Genomic DNA, 22,320 nt, shown 5'->3' with positions numbered 1-22,320 from the left:
CTACTATTTCCACTAATTTGTCTTCAAAAGTGAACTTCATATCAAAGATGTTTTTGTTAATTTTGTTTTGTTCACTAGTCAGTATTTATCATCTAATCTACTGAGGTATGAGTGAGGGAGTGGGTGGTGACGTCATGTGGGTTTGTGTCTGTGCATGTGTGCATGTGGTTGTGTGTGTGTGTGTGTTTGTGAGTTCATCTCTCATCTGTACTCAAAGAATTTGTATACAGAATACAGTGTACATTTTACAATTACATTTTACAATTACATTTCTATTGTGTCATTGAAAATTCATGAAACCTGTATAGAGAAAATTACAATAAATTAGTTTGCTATCTCTCTTGTGGATTGTTATGTCGAGGCATTCTCCACAGTTCGAAATTCTCAGTGATTTATTTGTGTTTTTATTTTTTTTATTAGAATGCTGTTAACAAATTCAATCTTCTAACATGGCCAGTTCCCTTGATCAGGACCAATAGCTTACAGACCAGAGCAGAATACTGTTTCCAACATGGGGAAGAAGGATGTACAGGATGAACTTTAGAGAGTATACGAGTCAAACAGAAAGTAGCTTATTCTTGACAAATACATTTAAACAAAGTGCCTGAAAAACATCAAGAGGAAGTCGTCTGCCCTTTAGGTGGACCAAGAAAAACGAGTAAAGAAAAAAAGAAATTAATGGAAAAAAAAAAAGAAAAAAAATACTTATGAGGAATTCATAGCACACAATATAGAAGTATTCATTAAGTATTGTAGTTGCCGTGAGTGGAAGAGCTTGGAAGATGTTCAGAGAGTCTTCTACTACATGGTTGAGGAGGATTGAGGGGACGGGTCTTTTACGGAGGGGAAAGAGCAAGTCTACCACATGACAGTCTTAACAACTAGCACCACTGCAAACATTTGAAGTCAAGGTGCACAGAATCACTCCACTAATTTCTTGGTAAAGGAAGTGAAAAACGAAAAACACAACTGATTGAAATAAGGAAGAAAGCGTAGCTGTTATTTGTCTTGATGGAATCAAGACCTGATGTATTTTTTTTATAGTACCTCTTTTCCAATCAGTCCTCCCTTCTCTCTTTCACTTTCTCTCTCTCTCTCTCACACACACACAAACACACACACACACATAAACACACTTAGTCAGGGAAGCGCTGGCATGCTTTTTTCCAGCGACAGGCAGTGCACCATTGGTCTTTGCGCTCCACACCGTAAACCTTACGGCATTTCTTGGCCTCTCCCCGTCCCTTCCTACAGGAGAACAAGAGGGACACACAGAACGGAAAAGACAGATTCAGTGGCCGCCCTGAACCAATCAAATGTTGAATTTGTTTATTGGGTCGGGCCGACCCTGAGCACAGCCAATGTAAACAATTTCGAAATTGCTCTGGAGCTGTGCTCACGCAAAGCAAAGAAGGATAGAAGGGAGAGGTCATGGTAAAAAAAAAAAACGTTAGAAGTATGCACTTGTGTCATTACTTATCGCATGTCGCTGTGAAAAAAAGCATCCGCTAAACACATAAATTAGAAACAAAATGCATAAAACATGAAAAAAAAACCTTGTCGAGGTTGGAGAACGGCAACGATGAGTGGCGACGTACCTGAAGGAGCAGTGAGCGCGGGAGGGGGATGAAGTCATGGTCTGGAGCCTGCTGGTGGTGCTGTTCTGCTGCAGCCACTGCTCACCCACACTGACAGACCTGCAGCGAGGTTGCACCGTCTGAGAGGAGGAAAACACGTTAACCGAGAGGGACGATCCGCAAGCACAGCAGGTAGACAGACAGGATCACAGACAGACAGCTTAACAGACAGGTTAACAGACAGACAGGTTGACAGACAGGCTGACAGATGGCCCACCTGAGCATTGGTATGGCCACACACTGAGATGGGGGGTGTCCAGCACTGGGAGGCGGGGGTCTGGGAGGCCACCGTCACCTGGACAGGAGAGCAGGCCTGGAGGAAGGGGGGCGGCACACAGCACATTCCTCTCAAATCCAAAACACATTCAAACTAATGAGCAGCTCATCCGGCGGCACCGACCCCCCGCTCACCCCTGGATCTGGGCTAGTTGTGCCAGTGACTGTCTATCAGGCCTCAGGGAGGTGTCGACTGTCTTCTGTCATAAGCGATCCACTTCTGATTTAAACTCTGGATAACCTCTGATACTCTCTCTAAATGTTTTGTGTCATGTAAGCTGGATATGCTGATTTTGTTGACATTTTCCTGGTTGCTAATGCAAAAACAAATGCAGAATAGGAGTTTAATTTATTTAACAGGGACCATGCACAACACGAACATTGCTATGTAGCTATTTACATCTGCAGTCCCTGGGCAGGAACATATTCAAAACAATCCAGTGAATTACAACCTATTCAACAATCCAATTAGTAAAAAAATATTCAGGGCCAGTGAAGACACCCACCTGATAAAGGTGCTCAGTGTGGATCTGCCAGAAGCCGCTTGGGGCCGAACGGCTGAGCGAGCAGGGCTGGAGCGGGCCGGAGTTGGACCTGGGTCTGGGTCCTGGGGGGATCTGCAGGTCTGAGGAGGGAGGAGAGCCACAGGAGGCCCAGGGGGTGTGGGGGGTCTGGGTCTGGGGTACCGGGCCGGTGTCCACGGACACTTCACTAGAGAACTTAGTGTAGTAGAAGTCTTCCTCTCTCTGCGAATGCTCCGATCCACTTCTGTGTGAGTGTGCATGCGACAAGGGTGTGAAAGAGAGGGGGAGTGAAAGACAGCGAGATAGAGAGCGAGAGAAAGGAAGAAAGAAAGAAATGTCCACGTTCAGGCAGTATGAATAAAGTAATGTGGTATTTTGTTATTCATCTTCAGCTGTCGGTCGGTCAGCTCACCCCAGGTGCAACACCCTGACGTGTCTCTTCATCCCGACGGAGGAGGTGAGCACCTTCCCACAGCCTGGCCACAAGCACCTGTAGGCCCCTCTGGAGGAGCTCTGGACACACACAGAGAAACACACACACAGACACACAGACACACACACACACAGACACACAGAGAAACACACACACAGACACACACACACAGACACACAGACACACAGACAGACAGACAGACAGACAGACAGATCGACAAGCGGTGAAATCAACCACAGCGGCAACAGTCGGAATCCATGCGCTTGTTTTTGTTCTCAATTCAATTCAATTGGCTTTATTGGCATTAAGAAACAAATGTTCATATTGCCAAAGCAACTCTCTCTCTCTCTCTCTCTCTGTCTCTCACTGTCTCTCACTGTCTCTCTCAAACAAACAAACCCTCACACCGTCTGTTCCCACCTTTGACTTCCTGCCGGTTAGCTCCTCCCACTGCTCCGGCTCCATGTGCAGCCCTTCGTCTGGGCTGCTGTCCATCTCTGTGACGGATGGGGAGGGGGCGGGGCTGACGTTACCATGGTCCCAGCTCCAGTAGCCGCTGCTGCCGCTGTCAGACAACTCGCCGCCAGCGCACTCCATGTCCCCCGGGGGCCCGGCTACAAACACAGCACAGGCGTTACCATCACCTAACAGCACAGGCGTTACCATCACCACACAGCACAGGCGTTACCATCACCACACAGCACAGGCGTTACCATCACCACACAGCACAGGCGTTACCATCACCACACAGCACCGTAATACATTTACATTTAGTCATTTAGCAGACGCTCTTATCCAGAGCGACTGACAGTAAGTACGGGGACATTCCCCCCGAGGCAAATAGGGTGAAGTGCCTTGCCGAAGGACACAACGTCATTTGACACGGCCGGGAATCGAACTGGCAACCTTCAGTTATCTTCATTACTAGCCCGATTCCCTAACCGCTCAGCCACCTGACTCCTGACTAATACACCACATACCACCACGTGTGTGCATGAGACTGAGAATGTGTGTGTGTGTGTGTCAAACTGACCTGGCCCAGGGGTGGGTTCTGACTGGGGGAGACTCTGGACAACAGGACTGCAGGACAAGCTGGTCAGAACCATGGCGGCCATGATCTCATCCATCTCCACCGACTCTGGACTCCGAAATCTGACGGTTCGAGAAAAACAACAGAAAGAACAACCACCAATTAGATTTATCGAGGATTTCATTCGCACACCGTATCGACACAACCTTTTCGGATCCTTCAAACCACGCCGTGAAGCGTTTACAGTCAATACTGAGAGCAATCACGAAGCACTGTTGGCTGTCCTCTATTGCAGGAAGATCACCTGGGAATTATGGGAGTTGTAGTCTGCATTGGCGCTGGGGGGTTGGCCCAGCCCCCCTCTGTCCTCCTCTGGGGTAAGAAGACAGGCCCCTGATGATTGGGAATCCCTCTGAGGCTGTCCTGCCCACAGCACTGCATGTACACCTGGGGGAGACAGGAGGAAACAGACCCTATATTTTGCTACCTCATTGGTTGACAAACAAAACCTTCACAGAGTCTTCTGATATCAGTGGGAGATCAGAAGTGAAAAGTTCTAATAGCATTTTGGTGGTCGGAGTCCAGGAACACCTTGTATCTGTCTCAGGGCAATATAACATCTCAGGTACCAGGCATAGTGCAACAGTAACATCTCAGCTACAATATTACATAGTAGAGTGCAACAAAAACAGCATTGCACTTTAAGAGCAACATCAAATTATGCAATTTCCCTAAATTCTGAGACAGTTATGTGACTACTCAGACACCAAATCACAGGGTGAAGTAGCTTGGACAGATCAACCCACGTGCACCTACCAGACTCTCCTGGAGCTCCGACCTGGGGGGCCTGCCAGCCCCTGACTGGGTTGTGGAGGGACAGGACGGGGGCCGTAAAGGCGAAGCGTCCTCCGCAGCCCCTGGTCCCATAGCTGCCATGTTTAAGTCTGATCGGAGGTCTCACACCACCTCGACGCCCGGGTCACAGACCTTACTCCCTGCAGAAAAAACAGCAAATACATGAACGCTAATGTGATTTTGCGGTGCATGGTTTTGTCACTCGGGAAATGTGTTGGTCTATATCAGGACGACTATTCGTTTGACTTTTAAAAATTCTGCATTTTGCAGTAGGCTAACCTATGTTTATAACGCATTAACTGGTTTATTTCATACATGCGGACGCTTGGGTGATGGAATCGTAGGCTGTACACAATTTGAACGGTATTGTATTACAAACTCCAACGTCGACTTCCTGTTTCGCTTCAATTGACGGAGTCATTATGTATTGACATGATACTAATATATTTCGATTATATTTACAAGGATTATGCTCCCAGTTGGCAGAATCAAGAGGAAAATCCGTATTTTATCACATCCTCTCCTCCAATAGGCGAGGATTTCCACTGGTAAACAACACAAAACCGTGGGCGGCCCAGCTGCGCTCATTGGCTGAAAACTGATTTGCAAGAAACACACCTCTTTCTGACAACGTGTTCGGACACGAGTCTAGGGGAAGTGAAATAAAGCAGCAGTCTGCTTTGCATAAAGAGGCAAAATAAATAAATATATAAATAAATGAATAAAGGTCCAAGTTTGTCCGGAACATTAATAATTGTAATGTCAGAAATAATGCAATGTAAACCGACCGACCAGAATTGATCACCATTGTCAAACTACAGAAACAGGCTCTGGGCAGAAATGCCCCCGTGATAGAATATGCAAAACATGGTGAAGCTTTCAGTAAACTAGAGTTATGTTGTTATACATCTAGTTGTTATCATCCGTTAACACAAATGTAGTAACTGTTTTACCTTTTTGGTGATAAAGACCGTGTCCCGTTTGAGGAGCAAATCGCCGCTGACTGCTTTTCTCGTGTCCCACCGTTCGCCGGGTGTTCAGTCCAGTGAAAGGGGGGATGGACCGGAATGGGATGCGCGTACGTGTGATCGTACGGAGGAGCTATGCCGAGTGCGACAGCTGGGCTCAGACAGTAGTCTGCTGCGCTGTAATGCCGAGACGCAGAAAGGATGATCTGGGTGATAGGTTACCAGAGCAGAATCGTGCATGCACGTAGCGCTATGACAGTCCCGGGGGAAATAAGAAATTCAAAGGGCAATTTATTTCTGTGCTCATCAGTTTTACGGGTATAATTTGCTGTAGGCCCTAAATATTTTGTGAACATTGTTACATTGCAAAGCCATAATCATAGTCACCAACCTATTATCAGGATTTTGTTATTTTATTATATGTTATTTATTAGGAAACATTGACAACTCTTTATAGAACAACTGGCACGTTTCTAATCAACAAATCATTGCATTCAAACAGACAGAAATGTAATTCCAAATGTGATCCAACCACACATATAGAGTGATGTGTAGGCCTTTACTGTGCTAGGCAATACCAGACACACTGGGGTGTGAGTCCTTGGATTAGTCCTGTGTGTTGACTCTACAGTCTCTGCCAGACACAGAGCAGGGATTTGAGTCTGAGCACCACCCCTGTCACAGTCCCAATCCCAATCCCAACCCAGACGGAATGCTGTCCATTCATTATGTCATGTGACCTAGTCTGGTTTTATGGCAATTCCAGACTGGGGCATGTGCTGATAGCCAGGTGCAGTAAAGCTTATTTGAACAACAAATCAAATGCAAAAAAAAACAAAAAACAAAAAAGGAATCCTCAAATCACCAAATTGCATGATAATCATCCAAGGATACAGAGTAAAGAAATATACTCGGTGGCATTAACTGAAGTCAAAGTGTAATCATGTGAATGTAAGAACCAGTGTTGTTGATTCCTGTCTCTATGTTTCTGTCTCTCTCTTTCTCTGTCTCTTGCAGGAGGTCTGGGCCCTCTTGTTGTGAGGGCTGGGTGGGTTTTGAAGCACAGAGGTTGATGTCCAGATTATGGAATGTCCTGGAAACGTCACAAGGTCGAGTCCCACTTTGATGGGTTGATGGGAGGGACGACGGGGGTCTGGTGGGCGACGGGGGTCTGGTGGGCGACGGGGGTCTGGTGGGTCTGGAGGGTCTGGAGGGGTGTGGCAGCGAGTTGTGGGCCCTGGAAATGTCTTCAACGTCATAGGTCAGGGTCACTTAGCTGTAGAGAGAGAGAGAGAGAGAGAGAGAGAGAGAGAGAGAGAGAGATACACAAGGTTAGACACACCAAGGGAATCAGCTTTAGCCACATTTGCTGAAATGTGTGTTTTGGCCTTCTATAGGGTATACAACATTTGTCAGATCAATTCCCATGCAGAGAGCAAACTGGTGTACAGTACCTGGCTGGTGTTCTTGGGAGAGTGTTTCGGACGCGGCTCGGGATGTCGGGCACTTCAGGCATGCTTTTGTGGTCTTTCCATTGCGTGACAGACACACCCTCTTGGCCTGGGACAAGAATAAGCAAATACACTACATGTAAAAGTTGAATCTAATAAATATTCTATGCACTGTTAACATCGAAATGTGTTTCATTGATTTTTTTAATTATCACACATTAAAATGTAAAGGTTAAAATACCTTTCACACTGGTTCCATTACTGGTCTTCTGACTCATGCTTGTGCCATTCTGACTCTTGGTCTGAAACAAGAACAGCAAAATAACTTAGACGTGTCTGTGTGTCTAAGACGTGATGTTTCTTTTACTGATGCAGTGCTGCAAGTCACCTCCTTCAGCCTTCTAATTCCCCCAGACAGACTGTTTCTATTTCCAGCCAGCCCCCCGGCTCACTCTGGCGATAAGCCTAATATATTAGCTATCAGAATAATTCCTTATGGTCAGTAATCTACATTACATTTACATTTAGTCATTTAGCAGACGCTCTCATCCAGAGCGACTTACAGTACTAGAAGTACAGGGACATTCACCCGAGGCAAGTATGGTGAAGTGCCTTGCCCAAGGACAACGTCATTTGGCATGGCCGGGAATCAAACCAACAATCTTCTGATTAATAGCCTGACTCCCTAACCGCTCAGCTACCGGTCAGCCATCTGACCCCAATCTACCGTTTATGGCTCATGATGGGCAAACAAATGAGTGGCATAAGAAGCACAACAACATTTACAGCAGAGAGAGAGAAAAAAAAACTGATTGATTGTCATCCTTACTTTTGCACTTTCAGATTTTGTCTGGGCATCTGTTTTTCTGGAAATGAACATAGAGATAAATTAGACAGACGTACTATTTTCACTTGGAATTCAACCAACATTTTAACACATAAAATATCCATGATTCAAGGTTCAGCTAAACCTATTAATAAACTGCGACTGTCTTCCCGATCTTGTCCAAGTCAGTGTTTCCTGTCAAAATCAACACTTGTAATATTGTACTGTTAATTGACAACCTAACAACTGATGTGCAGGTGTGTCATTACACAGTAGTACCATTTTCATTTGGAATTCCACCAACATTTGAACATAACATCCTAATAACATAATATCCATTATTTAAGGTTCAATGATCAAACTGCAACTGTCTTCCCGATCTAGTGTTTCTTGACAACCTAACAACTGACGTGCAGGTGTGGTGCCTAATGATTTGTCATGTCACTTAGCAGCTGTCCTTCTTTGGATGTTCCTGGAGAGGACTGACTCATCTTGAGTGTTTAAGATCTGGCACCTGCCCAGGTGTACTCATGTTTGACCAATTCTTCATACATAGCAAAAGAACTGGGAGTTGGCCACAGGACTGGAAAGACAAGACTCAAATATTTACCTGCATCACCCTGCCACACCCAAACCCACTGACTTTTCCCCTTTTGGCAAACAGTCAAAAAATAATCATCACTGGTGAAAACTCGTTGAAAAGTGATTTTAAAAAAGTCAATCTGAGCAAACATGTTAATCACATGGAATCAACTTTAGATCCTCAATATGAGAAGTGCCACTGGTTTCCTCTTTAACAGTATAGTATAGTGGCAAATCCTAGCAAACTCCAAATGCCAATTACTGAAAAGCCAAACATAAATACAAATTGAAAACAAAATAGAAAATACAAAAGCAGCCCTTGAATCTGTGGATTCAATTGGTTTGCATTTTTTCCCCACAATCATTTTTGCAAAACCCAAGCAACACAATTTTTTGCATTTTACTCAAATGTTCTGGTTCTACTGGACAGCCAGCTGCTCACCTGTGACAGCGAATGCAGACGGCGAGGAGAGTGATGAGGCTGACGAGGAGGAGAAGGGAGGTCGTGCACACCTCAAGAGAAGAGGATCCCATCAGGGTCCAGTCAGAAACACCCTCTGCAACGGGAGCCATGATCTATCTGTCTCTACTTCTCCTTTTCTGTTCTTTGTCCTATCTTTTCTTCTCGGCTGTGGGATGGAGGAGGGTCAGACAGGAGGAGTGGTGAACAGCTGTTAAGTCACGTATCATACAGAGGGAAAAATCTAGATTTAGCTCAATCATTTCAGATCATCAAGAGTGGCGCGAACATTAGCAGTATAGATGAAGGCTCATAGTACACATTTACACCTAAACAATACAAGGAGAACACACCTCTGTCAAGCCACCAGGCATTCTACATAAACACAAGCAGATCTGAGTGTAGCACTCCGTAGCTACTGACTTTGTGAACCCCTTTATAGTAAGTTTATTACAAAGCTTCTGCTAAAAGAACGTTATTATTATTATTACCTCCTGTGGGCTTGATGTAAGTTCTTCTTGGTTCCGTCTCCTTGGTTGGCAGCTGACAAGAAAAGTAGACCAGTCTCTCCCCTCTGATCTATCCAACTGAGAAATTTCCTTCACCTGGACACATCTTATGCTGTCTCTCCAGCCCTCCAGGAAGAGTCTCCATCACTGATGTGCATGATGATGGCTGACATACCAGTGGTCTAAACAAAACAGCTTGGAAGCATGAAAGAGGTGTTGGCAACTGGTGCAGTCACATTTCTGACGTCAAGCAAAAAACCTGCTGTTGAGTGAATGTTCAAATCTGATTACATTGTTTTTTGTCCTTTATGATTTATTACATCAAATACAGCAGAACTGTTTTCATGTCTACATCAATGACGTGTATGACAATACTGCCCTCTACAGGTAGTTTACTATACTTTAGCAAACTACACAATGTGACTAGGGAGTCCAAATAACCATATTGCTACTGTGTTTAGTACAGTGACTAGGACTTAAAGGAAAAACAAATATAATTCAAATATAAAACATATCTGAGACAAGGGACTGATTCTCATATCAAAAAGAGATTCTACTAGTCATCAAGAGTTGCCAGCAGGTATAAATCCTTTCCCTCCACCAGAAACTAATGGGATTGGCTGCAACCCACCAGATCACTCATCAAGGAGCTGATCCCAATCCAGTCTTTGTTTTGGTGCAAGAGCACGAGCTGAATGGGTGTGTCGAGTTTTCACTGATGTAGATGACTGATTCTGGAACGTTTGATCAGGGCCTTTCCTTGGTCACACCCAAAAACCTCCACAGACCTGCCAGGTGGGAATGCAGCGGTGTGTCACCCCCCCCCTCCCCCCGCAATCTATGATTACCTAGTATCTAAAGTCAACCAACCAGAATCACCCTTACTGACTCTCTTGAGACTGATGGAATGCATGGTTAGATCTGTGATCGCTAGGGAACAAGGAAACCTGGAACTTCATTGACATGGAATGCAGCCCCTGAAATAGGTTATATCCTTAGCACTTGAGGAGATATCATAAGATCAAAGGAAGTAGATTTATGACCAATTTGAGATTTGCTTGACATTTGTATGCTCCAATATCATGCAGGCAAGCCCATGAGTTAACACATCTCTCAACAATTTTCAATTCCCTAGAGTTCCTCTAAGACCTCTCACTCATCTATAATCAGATCAGGTGGAAATTATCCTCCCTCCCCTCCCCCACAACCAAATTACAGTGTGTTCCACTTCTTACAACTGCCCTTTGTTTGTTCCAATCCCCTGCTTCAACTCGGTAAAGCTTGGTACGATTTAATCCAGATTTAATATTTTGCTGACTGCAACTTTAACAGTGACTGGTCCATTGTATCAGACGTGAGAGTCAAACGCAAGCCTGTTGATAAGGAAGTCTGCCCGAGCTGATCACTGTACTTCATTTTTCATTCAAGAATGACCACAAATAGATGCTGTGGAAACGCATTAATATCCCCAAATTATATTATATTTAAGGCAACTCATTTCCATAATTTGTAGTATGAGCATGAAAAAATATATTTATAAATTCACATTATTCACATTTTCAATACAATAAACTGTATACAAATAAAAGTAAGGTAAGATATCCATCATTCTTCCTCCACTTTCTCTCCATTCCTCTCCTCCACCTCACTCCTGTCCTTTGCCAAGTCTTCTCTGAACTTGTCTCCTCATGAGAAAAGCAGTCAGGGCACTACAGAACACCAACACTACAAAAGACACACCGGCGAAGCACAGCTTCCTCTCTCCATACACCTCCAGCAGCGTATCCCTCCGCCGGCTATAGTCCCCCGCTATGGCCTCCAACTGACAGACGGTGCACAGTGACAGAAACACATGGAAGATCTGGTGGGCCTGACCCAGGATGTCACAGCGACCTGGGAAGAAGCGCTCAGGGATGGGACAAGAGAAGAAGAAGGCGGCCAGCAGGAAGAAAGCCACCTGGAAGCTATGGAGGGGCAGCGCTGGGTCATCTTTCCAAGTCTGGGTGGCCAGGCGATGAGCCACGGGGCTGATGTCCAGCAGGTACGCCAGGCTGGTGGGCACCAGCTGGCACACCTTGCGGTGGAGCGGGTACGGTCGGCGATAACGTGACTTGGCGAAGCAGCAGGAAGCACAGGAGAGCCAACCCAGGAGGAAGGCTCCAGGGAGGTACCAGGCCCCCACGCTGCTCTCCCTCCAGGCAGGCTGCGAGCAGTAGAAGTAATGCCCCAAGGCGCAGCCGTACTGGTACACCGCCACCCCCACGTAGTCCAGGAAGAACAACGAGTAGTGGGCCAGCTCCGAGTGAGACTGCATCAGGTGGGCTGTAGCGCTGCAGCACAGGTAGGTGAGGGCAGACAGTAGGTAGAGGCAGAGGGGCAGGGAGGCCAGTTCAAGGCTTGGACCCCAGGCCCCTACGAGGGCCCAGAAACGCAGCAGCAACAGGGGCCCCGTTAGCAGGTGGCTCCACACGTTCAGAGACTCGTTGTGCCTCTGGAACAGACTGAGGAGGTAGCAGCGCCAGTCTTGGCCCACGGGCCGGTAGCCCGATAGGATGTAGGGCTCCCTGAAGAGGCTGGGAACTAGGTAGGCGGGGACTGTGGGGCTGGGGGAGGGCAGGGAGACGAGGAGGTCAGAGATGTGCGGGAGACGGCTGAGCTGCCTCACGCTCAGAGTCAGGGTGTCGGACATGGTGGTGGTCGGAAAGGGGAGGTGGAAAGATGGAGTGAGGGGGATGGAGGGGTGGGGAGAGGGGGGTGGAGGGGTGGAGAGATAGGTGGGTGGAGTGAGGGGGTGGAGGAATGGAGGAGTGGAGAGAGGAGGGTGTAGTAATGGGGATGGAGGGGGGTGTAGGGGGGAAGAAGCTCAGATGGAGGAGGTAAAGCGATGGAGTGTTCTTCAGGAACTATGTTGTGCTCTGCTGTGATAATGAGAATAGAAAAATATCAGATATTCATCATCATCTAAAAATGAACACTTGCACCGGGTTGCACAAACATTACCATCTAGTGGAGAGGGAGCTTCAACACAGAACCTTGAAAACAAAAAAAAACATATTTCAACCCTCCCTTAAACATTTGTCACTTGTTTTTGTTTCTATATGTCTGGGTCAGACCAGGTTTACCCTGTTGCTAGGAATGCCGTCCAGTCAGTTTTTTACTCCCAGCTTAATCTACTGCAAATGATTCTCATTAACAGGTTGATTTGTGGAATTAGATTACTAACAGTGGAAGACTGCACAACCACCCAAAGGAGTGGAGCTCTCTGGGAACAGGATTTGACAGGCTTCTTGTTGTTTTGTCTAACAATGGAAAGCAATGCAGTCACACCTGTAAACCTGTACCTTCCAGCATATCATTACGCTCCCCCAACAGAACACAGCACCTGGCGTCATAGCAAACACAAACATTTATGAAGACTTTGTATAGCCTATGTTATAAGTTGTAACTAACATATGATGTGCTGTCATTTTCATTCATGGGGGTTAGTTAGCGCATAATCTCCTCCAAAATGCACAATTTCAAAACTCTTTCAAATCCGACTATATGGGTTTGTTGACAACAACGGTTTAACCCACAAAAAGAAACACTGAACTTGAATAAGAAAGGATGTTAATTCAGCCACGGCAATAAAGCCTACGCAGATCGGTCTGAATATACAATACATATTTATGTAAACCGATGTCACCGATGTGTTTTGATTGTTTGAAACCAGCATCTCATCTCACCTACCTGTCTCCTCTCGGTTTCCACAACACAACTGTTGCTGCTGCGGCTTGAAGGTTATTGTAGAATATTACAAAGCTTCAAAGCTGCCTGCCCATCGCTGCTCATGCCCGACAGAGATGCGCAGATAGAAGTAGCCGGTCCTGAATTCTGACAAATCGTGTAGTTTCATTAGAGGACCAACCGATGTACCGCTGTAAATGTAATAGTCTCTGATGACTGGGCGGAGACTGGGTCAGCTGAGAATGAGAAAAAAATGAGAAAAAACCAGACAAGGGGCAATTGGCTAGCCAAAGTGTGATTACATAATTGTGTTAGTGACATATCGTTTCGCTGCGTGCGTAACAGTGCAGTGTAGATAAACGGTGTGCATCACATACAATAATTCAGGGTCTAAGGAGGTATGCATATTTTGCCTATTTGTCTAATGTGATTTTTTGTAGGCTGTTGATGATTTTGTAATCATGATTAAATGCGTTATAATACACTGGTCATGTATGCTGTGTATCTGGGACTGAGAATGTAACTGAGATAAATACTGCGTACGCAGGTTAGCGCCATCTACATCTGAAATCAAGCTACTCGGTTATCCCTGCTTTATCCGCCCATTTCCTGTTCAGTTTTCCCGCGAGTTGGGACACGTTCATCGTTTTATACGCCAGTGTTCGCCTGAACAATTTTAGCGCAACTGAGGACATGACCAGACATTTGAATGTCACTATAAAATCCCATATTCACTTCTATTTTGCAAAGCTTCTGATACAAAGTTTTTAATGGATAAGAACGCATACTAATAAGTAATGTAATTTTTTTACTATGCTAAGTCTGAAAATATTTCTATCAAAACCATTGGTCAAGAAAGATAAAACGGAGGTACCCCATGTTTCCCCGCCAAATATGCAAAGTCCTGTGTGTAGTTTAGACCAATCAGAAGTCTCTTCCGAATGCCTGCTGCACCGCGTGGCGCGAAAAGTTGGTAGTTGGGTTCTCAGAGCAACGGCGAATAACATAAATTACTGGAAACTTTTTTGTCAAAAAACGGAATCAGCATACAAAGTTATTACACAATGGCGACCGACGTCGTTGATGATCAAGAGATGAGAGAGGCTCAGAGAGATTATCTGGACTTCCTGGACGACGATGTAAGTTGAAAATGAATATACTTTGCTGCCTGTGTGGATCGGAGAGAAGACGCCATGCGTCAGTGGGACACAATAATTATGTTCTGCGAGTCTGATTAGCGTTGGGCATGCCTCAGTAATCACGATTTAGAGTAAACTAAAATCTTGCAGTATTTTATTCCCCGCTCTATTTCTTACGGTTTCGTATTGAATAGTTTTAGAAAACGGTTTTGTATTTTTGCTTGCTGACGTTACCGGTTGTAGCCAAATAACATGTTAGCTATATTCTGGCAGAAGCTGCTATACTGTACAATATAATTGTCTGCATAGCATACAAATGCATATTCTCCCATCTCTCTTTCTGCAGCAAGACCAAGGCGTGTACCAGAGCAAGGTCCGCGACATGATCAGCGAGAACAACTGTCGCCTCATTGTCAACATCAACGACCTGAGACGCCGGAACGAAGCCAGGGCAGCCAGGTTTGCTGCAACACTTCCTCATGTTCAAATACCCTCATCTGCTGCATTTTATACCGCCCGACTTTTACTAGTAATAATAAAGTTGTAGTTATTCATATCTGTTGAAGAAAACGAGTTAGCTGTAGACATTTTGAAGTTTCAGAAAAAACATTTCAAACGACCCAACAGCCGAGGTCAATACGGAAAAAATAACACAAGACTCTTCCAACCAAGTACTAAACACCTGCGTTCCGAACCACACTTGCAGGTTAATGAACAATGCGTTCGAGGAGCTGATAGCGTTCCAGCGTGCGCTGAAGGATGCGGTGGCCTCAGTGGATGCGACCTATGCCAAGCAATACGAGGAGTTCTTTGTGGGTCTGGAGGGCAGCTTTGGCAACAAACACGTCACTCCCCGCACCCTCACTGCTCGCCTGTTGGGCAGCTTGGTGTGTGTGGAAGGCATCATCACCAAGTGTGAGTGTCTAATGCCCACTGCGACTTCACTTCCCACAGCCTATATCCTTCAACCTAATACCTATAACCTACACGCAACAACACGTACACTCATTAAAACACAGATGTCTGTATTGTACTTCTTAAATGGATGCTCAACGTCAACAATCCCAGTTTTCTGCGTTTCTCATCAGATGAGGTTTAGCAGGTGGGGTGTTGACTTGTTGGCTGAAATGCTCTGCTGGCAGAGTTGAGCCAGACTGCCAGTAAAGCTGTCCTGTCTCTCCAGGCTCTCTGGTGCGTCCCAAGGTGGTTCGTAGCGTCCACTACTGTCCAGCAACCAAGAAGACCATAGAGCGTAAATACTCTGATTTGACCTCCCTGGACGCCTTCCCCTCCAGCGCCATCTACCCAACCAAGGTAGACTCCTCCCTGTTTCCTTTCTATTTATACATGACAGGAACATCACATCTCTGATCTCCTGCTGTCCTCTCTCGGTGCACTGTTTGTACGTCGCTTCGAATAACAGCCTCTGCTGAATGAATAAAATGCAAAAATGTTGTGTTTTAAGGGACGGAGATTTGAGGATATACAGACTCTCCCTTTCTTATCTTTCTCTCCATCTCTCTCTTTCTGTCTCCCACCCTCTCCTCTTACATTTACATTTAGTCATTTAGCAGACGCTCTTATCCAGAGTGACTTACAGTAAGTATAGGGACATTCCCCCGAGGAAAGTAGGGTGAAGTGCCTTGCCCAAGGACACATCGTCATTTGACACGGCCAGGAATCAAACTGACAACCTTCAGATTACCAGCCCGACTCCCTAACCGCTCAGCCACCTGACTCCTCTTCTCCATCTTCCTTTCCCTCTTTCTCTGCACTCTTGCGACCCAGCCCATCCCTTCCGTGTCTCTCACTCTCTCCGTTGGGAAGAGCTTACTAACCCCCTGGTCTCCCTCCCCTCCCCTCCTCCCTCCCCTCCTCCTTCCCCTCCCCCAGGACGAGGAGAACAACCCCTTGGAGACAGAGTTCGGCCTGTCCATCTACAAGGACCACCAGACGGTGACAGTGCAGGAGATGCCCGAGAAGGCCCCTGCAGGCCAGCTGCCCCGCTCGCTGGACATTATCCTGGACAACGACCTGGTGGACGTGGCCAAGCCTGGGGACCGGGTGCAGGTGGTGGGCACCTACCGCTGCCTACCCAGCAAGAAGGGGGGGTACACTTCTGGCACCTTCAGGTAGGCCCCCCTCAGGACCCCCCCCTCTCTCTCTCTCTCTCTCTGCGACGCAGCTGCAGTCAGACCCGCGGCTGCAGTCAGACCTACAGCTTTGTGTTGTTGTTGGTCATGGCAGCATTGCTCTTCGGTTAGGTGTCTGATGTGTTTTGACGGTCTCTTACTTTCCCTCCCTCTCTCTTTGTCTTTCTCTTCTCCCCCCCTCTCTCTCTCTTTCCTTCTCTCCCTCTGTCGTTCTCTCTCACTATCTCTCTCCCTCTCACTTCCTGTCTCCCTCTATCTCTCTTTCCCCCTCCCCTTCAGGACCATAATGATAGCCTGCCAGGTGAAGCAGATGTGTAAGGAAGTGTCTCCCTTTTTCTCTGCTGACGACGTGTCGAAGATCAAGAACTTCAGCAAATCACGGTCCAAGGTGAGATCACATGATCTAGTAACAGTGATAGTAATACATGGTGCCACCAGCCTTGTCGACTGTGCTGTGTAGCTATATATACAGTGTGTAGCCATATGAACTGTGTGTGTGGCTAAACAGACCATGTGTGTGTGTCCAGGACGTGTTTGACCAACTGGCTCGGTCCCTGGCCCCCAGTATCCATGGTCACGAGTACATCAAGAAGGCCATTCTGTGCATGCTGCTGGGAGGGGTGGAGAAGGTTCTGGAGAACGGCTCACGCATCCGTGGAGACATCAACATCCTGCTCATAGGTACCAAGGAACAGAGGGCATTCTGGGGGGAAAAACAAAGCTGTTTGCTCCAGAATAAGTTGCACACCCTGAGCTGCAGGTAGATGAGAGTACTGACCCCCGACCCCTCCAGGTGACCCGTCGGTGGCTAAGTCCCAGCTGCTGCGCTACGTGCTGCAGACGGCCCCCAGGGCCATCGCCACCACCGGCAGAGGCTCCTCCGGGGTCGGCCTCACCGCCGCCGTCACCACCGACCAGGAGACTGGTAGGAGACACACACAAACACACACTCTTCTGAAAGACTTGTACATATATAAAACACAGACACTGGAAAGGTCCGGACAGTAGTGATATAAAATAGTATTTGTGTTACTTCCGTTTATACCTATTATCTAACTATGCCCACGGAGTTACCTGAACACTAGAATTGTTTACGGGATGGATAAAGGGAATGGAACGACCGGATTGTTTTCGTCTTTCAGGCGAGCGTCGCTTGGAGGCGGGGGCGATGGTGCTGGCGGACAGGGGCGTGGTCTGTATCGACGAGTTCGACAAGATGTCGGACATGGACCGCACGGCGATCCACGAGGTGATGGAGCAGGGCCGCGTCACCATCGCCAAGGCAGGCATCCACGCCAGGCTGAACGCACGCTGCAGCGTGCTGGCCGCCGCCAACCCCGTCTACGGCCGGGTGAGAGGCGCACGCATGCATGCACACACGTGGTACACACACACCTGCGTATTCCAGTCTACGTCAGACAGGAGAATTGGGTTTCAAACACTCAATGCATCTGACACTATAACGACTACCTTTCAATGAATCCACAACTTCTTAACTGTGTAACTAATACTGTACATATACAGTATATTTACATTTACATTTAGTCATTTAGCAGACACTCTTATCCAGAGCGACTTACAGTAAGTACAGGGACATTCCCCACGAGGCAAGTAGGGTGAAGTGCCTTGCCAAAGGACACAATGTCATTTGGCATGGCTGGGAATCAAACTGGCAACCTTCAAATTACTAGCCCGATAGTATGTTATGTGTGTCTGAACCCCCTCCTTCCTGCCCTGCAGTATGACCAGTACAAGACTCCTATGGAGAACATCGGTCTGCAGGACTCTCTGCTGTCTCGCTTCGACCTGCTCTTCATCGTGCTGGACCAGATGGACCCAGAGCAGGACCGGCAGATCTCTGACCACGTGCTGCGCATGCACCGCTACAGAGACCCGCGAGAGCACGAGGGCGCCGGTACACACGTTCACACACACAGACACACACACAGACACACACACAGACACACACACACTCTCACCACCTGGGGGCAGGAGAACCCCTAGGATCAAATGCATTGGCGGCTTTGACGTTTGATTCTTTGTTGAGCGGTACACACCACCTTGTTGTCAAACACATGTCAAGAGATGTGGTGTCCTTGTAATTGACTATACGTGTGTGTGTGTGTGTGTGTGTACCCCAGCCATGGCCATGGGCGGGGCAGTAGACATCCTGGCCACTGAGGACCCTGATGCTGTGCAGGCGGAGCAGGAGGAGATGCAGGTGTACGAGAAACACAACAACCTGCTGCACGGGAGCCGGCGACACAGGTACACACACACACACTCCTATACACACAGGTACACACACACACACTCCTATACACACACAGGTACACACACGCACACACAAACACACTCATATACACACACACTCAGGCACTTGCACATCACGTGCATAATTGTGTATGTATGTACATATGTACACGCAATGTAGTCATAATCAGTATGTTTATGTTAACCACATGGCAAGCATAGGTTTGTATCTAAAGGGGAGTTGTGTGCGTGTGTGCTCCAGGGACAAGGTGGTCAGTAAGGAGTTCATGAGGAAATACATCCACATCGCTAAGGTGTTGACCCCCGTGCTGACTCAGGAAGCAGCCAATCACATCGCAGAGGAGTACACCAGACTGAGGAGTCAGGAACAGATGGGCCTAGACATTGCCAGGGTTGGTACCACACACACACACACACACACACACACACTAGCACATACACACTAGTACAAATGCACACGCACTCACACTAGTACACACGTACATATATAGACACACCTCTCCATGGAGCTGTGACATCGCCATGGTGGCTACAGACACACACTAACACACACGCACACATTTAGTGGCACAAACATACAGGCACACACTAGAACATACACAGTAGAACATACAAACTAGAACATACACAGTAGAACATACAAACTAGAACATACACAGTAGAACATACATGCTAGAACATACACAGTAGAACATACACAGTAGAACATACATACTAGAACATACACAGTAGAACATACAAACTAGAACATACATGGTAGAACATACACACTAGAACATAAACACTAGAACATACATGTTAGAACTTACACAGTAGAACATACAGCAGCACAGAGCTCCAGTGGGCTGTACTGACCTGCCCTGTGACCCCGTCCCCCCAGACCTCCCCTGTGACGGCCCGTACCCTGGAGACCCTGATCCGTCTGTCGACCGCACACGCCAAGGCCCGCATGAGCAAGACCGTGGAGCTGGTGGACTCGGAGGTGGCCGTGGAGCTCGTCCAGTTCGCCTACTTCAAAAAGGTCTGGTGCCTCGTCATGCTAACCCTTACAGTGCTGTACAGTTAGTAGCAGTGGATAGCTCCTGATGTTTCACCTGTGATACTGTAGAGAAGCTTGGAATAGTCACCTGAATGGTTATACAGCTTTTGTTCGAGTCAGCAATGTGTTCGTACGTTTGAACCAATCCGTTCAATGTTACATTTTTTGGGTCCGTAGGTTCTAGAGAAAGAAAAGAAGCGCTCCAGACAGGAAGGGGATTCTGGGTCAGAGGGGGAAGAGGAGGAGTCTGCCTCTCAACCCACGCCGCGCTCCCAGAAGAAGAGGTCAGGATGTCTCTCCTCGTAGAACTTTCCATCAGATCTTCCAGGGGTGATGGGGTTCATTCTAACCTTTCTGCATTGTGGCCAGCAGGAGTCGCCGTGCGTCCCAGAGCAGTGAACCCTACGACCCGTATGACTTCTCAGGAGAGAAGAACATCCCTGAGAGTAAGAGACTCCCACATCCTTCACTGTACTCTGATCCGCTCTGCTGTACTCGGATTGGGTTTGACTCAGTCTGTTTACCTGTCCACCAGTTCAGGCCGGCACCCCCAAACCCAGCGAGACACAGGAAGAGGCGGGGCCTATGGATGACGTGGTGCCGCCTAGCCAGGAAGGACAGACAGCTGTCTCTGTTGAGAGGTGGGTGGGACTATTTATTTATTGTTTAGGAAGGCATTCAAATAGTGCATGTAAAGTACAGAAGGATATCAAGGATCGGAAATGCATAGTTCTGACAGTATTTCAATTCTATTGACTAGTTTTACCGTTCATCCACAGTGGAAAATAACAACGTCAATGCTATAATGCTACAAAATCAAGGTTTGATTTGAATCTGTAGTTGCCTCCCCCTCCTCTCTAACTCGTCCAGGCTGAAGGAGTTCAAGTCCTCTCTCCTGGAGGTGTTCCGTACTGCACATGCTCAGTCTGTGGGCATGCAGAGCCTGATGTCCAGCATGAACAAGGATCGCCAGGCCCCCTTCACCCCCGACGAGGTCCGCGCCGCGCTCGCACGCATGCAGGACGACAACCAGGTCATGGTGGCCAACGACATCATCTTCCTCATCTGAGAACGCCATTCTCCTCGGATGTCGAGCGGGCTCCTGGGAGATTGACAAGAAGGCTGAGTGTCTCCTGGTTTGAGACGGTGAGAGGGGTGGAGAACACTTTGAAGGAAGGACTGATGAATTTTCACTTGGATTTATTGTTTTTATTTGTTAGTTGAAATTGTGTCCGTTGGTGGACTTTAGATGTTTTTTTCCATGTACCCATTTTTCTTTATTGACTTCAAACTCATTCTCTGTGTTGCTGTTGAAGTCAAGATGATTGGGGTATGACTCATGTACAACCTGAATCAATGCGTTGCAATTCATACTCATGTTTTATTTGTTTTTAAAGTTATGAAGCATTTTTTATGTTAAAGAAGACATTGTCATGTGTAAATATTACATTTTGTCAAAGAAAAAGAAAGCTGTCATTGTAAACAGGCGACTAATTGTGCAGCAAAACAAAAAATAAACTCTTACATGTTGAACAGTAAAGTGTCTGGATGTGCAGAACATTTTCACAAGCAGGAGTCTCGAGCTGGTTTGAAGTACAGAAACTCACTCCTACACAGGGAGCCTGGTAGAAGTTCCCCCGTGTGGTTTCTGACAACGAAACCCGTCAGGCTCCTGAAATGACAAAGCATGTTCCGGATCTCTAGTACCGTTGTGGGGAGTTCATAGGAACATCCTGTATCGGCCCCTTATCTACAAAATCAGAAGCAGAGGGCAAACTACGGTAGCCTGTGTTGCCAGGTCTGCAGAATTGGGCTACTTTTGAAGTGTTGCCGGTGGGTTGAATTTTTTGTCCGCTGGTTTGGGTAAACCTATTTTGCATGCACATTACATGAATATTTTTAAATTAAAATCTATATTTTAAATTACATTTATTTATGCCCAAATCCTACCAAACTGACTCCAGATCAGCACATACACATATGGACATGGGGCACGCCCACATACACACACGCACTGTGCGTGTGCACACGTGCCTAATGCTCTCAGTCTCCTGAGAAAATCTCCTGAAAACTGCTTTAATGCTGGCATTCTAAACATTTGGCGTTACTTTGTAGATATTACAATAGAATTGGCAATGACAGCAATGCTGTTGGACTTTAAAAGCAGTGTATATGGTTTGGCTGGGGCATTTTTTGAGTTCTGATATTGGGCTGGTTTTTGGGCTGTTTTTATTGGCCATTGGGATGGTTTTGGGCTGGTTTTGATTGGCCATTGGGATGGTTTTGGGCTGGTTTTGATTGGCCATTGGGCTGGTTTTGGGCTGGTATTGATTGGCCTTTGGGCTGGTTTTGTCACACAGACCTGGCAACCCTGACTCTAGCAGTCATCCCACAGCCTAGGAACCCAGCAGACTCGACTGTAGCCCAGCCTAGCTACC

General features: G+C 46.8%; 3 protein-coding genes across 5 annotated transcripts; 1 reads left to right on the top strand and 2 right to left on the bottom strand.

Annotated features, from left to right (window-relative positions):
• Positions 1–391: 391 nt before the first annotated feature.
• znf395b (zinc finger protein 395b) lies at positions 392–5,882 on the bottom strand. 3 transcript variants are annotated; one of them, XM_084700895.1, is made up of 10 exons: positions 5,709–5,882; positions 4,717–4,895; positions 4,205–4,347; positions 3,904–4,022; positions 3,291–3,484; positions 2,850–2,950; positions 2,420–2,681; positions 1,855–1,950; positions 1,599–1,717; positions 392–1,248 (listed from the first exon to the last, which is right to left on the bottom strand). In XM_084700895.1, the coding sequence occupies exons 2-10, from the start codon at positions 4,834–4,836 to the stop codon at positions 1,137–1,139; spliced, it is 1,266 nt and encodes a 421-aa protein (XP_084557021.1). In that variant the 5' UTR covers positions 4,837–4,895; positions 5,709–5,882; the 3' UTR covers positions 392–1,136. The 3 variants fall into 3 exon arrangements, with proteins under 3 accessions (XP_084557021.1, XP_084557023.1, XP_084557022.1); XM_084700897.1 differs by lacking the exon at positions 5,709–5,882 and adding an exon at positions 5,218–5,347; XM_084700896.1 differs by lacking the exon at positions 5,709–5,882 and adding an exon at positions 5,071–5,207.
• A 235-nt stretch (positions 5,883–6,117) lies between these two features.
• On the bottom strand, positions 6,118–12,240 carry paqr8 (progestin and adipoQ receptor family member VIII). The gene is made up of 6 exons (XM_084700771.1): positions 9,534–12,240; positions 9,025–9,211; positions 8,004–8,040; positions 7,416–7,476; positions 7,178–7,283; positions 6,118–6,999 (listed from the first exon to the last, which is right to left on the bottom strand). Exon 1 carries the CDS (start codon positions 12,238–12,240, stop codon positions 11,197–11,199), a length of 1,044 nt encoding a protein of 347 aa, XP_084556897.1. The 3' UTR covers positions 6,118–6,999; positions 7,178–7,283; positions 7,416–7,476; positions 8,004–8,040; positions 9,025–9,211; positions 9,534–11,196.
• A 1,980-nt stretch (positions 12,241–14,220) lies between these two features.
• On the top strand, positions 14,221–21,331 carry mcm3 (minichromosome maintenance complex component 3). The gene is made up of 17 exons (XM_084700696.1): positions 14,221–14,416; positions 14,763–14,875; positions 15,123–15,331; positions 15,600–15,730; positions 16,310–16,548; positions 16,849–16,957; positions 17,097–17,250; positions 17,363–17,494; positions 17,712–17,920; positions 18,310–18,484; positions 18,711–18,837; positions 19,085–19,235; positions 19,724–19,864; positions 20,060–20,166; positions 20,255–20,328; positions 20,418–20,523; positions 20,753–21,331. The coding sequence occupies exons 1-17, from the start codon at positions 14,342–14,344 to the stop codon at positions 20,949–20,951; spliced, it is 2,451 nt and encodes an 816-aa protein (XP_084556822.1). The 5' UTR covers positions 14,221–14,341; the 3' UTR covers positions 20,952–21,331.
• Positions 21,332–22,320: the final 989 nt, after the last annotated feature.

Source organism: Hypomesus nipponensis, chromosome 6 (assembly GCF_054491055.1).
Source record: "Hypomesus nipponensis isolate SF chromosome 6, ASM5449105v1, whole genome shotgun sequence".
Classification (NCBI taxonomy): domain Eukaryota; kingdom Metazoa; phylum Chordata; class Actinopteri; order Osmeriformes; family Osmeridae; genus Hypomesus; species Hypomesus nipponensis.
The sequence above is the reverse complement of the archived record's forward strand: the minus strand, read 5'-3'. Positions and strand labels throughout refer to the sequence as shown.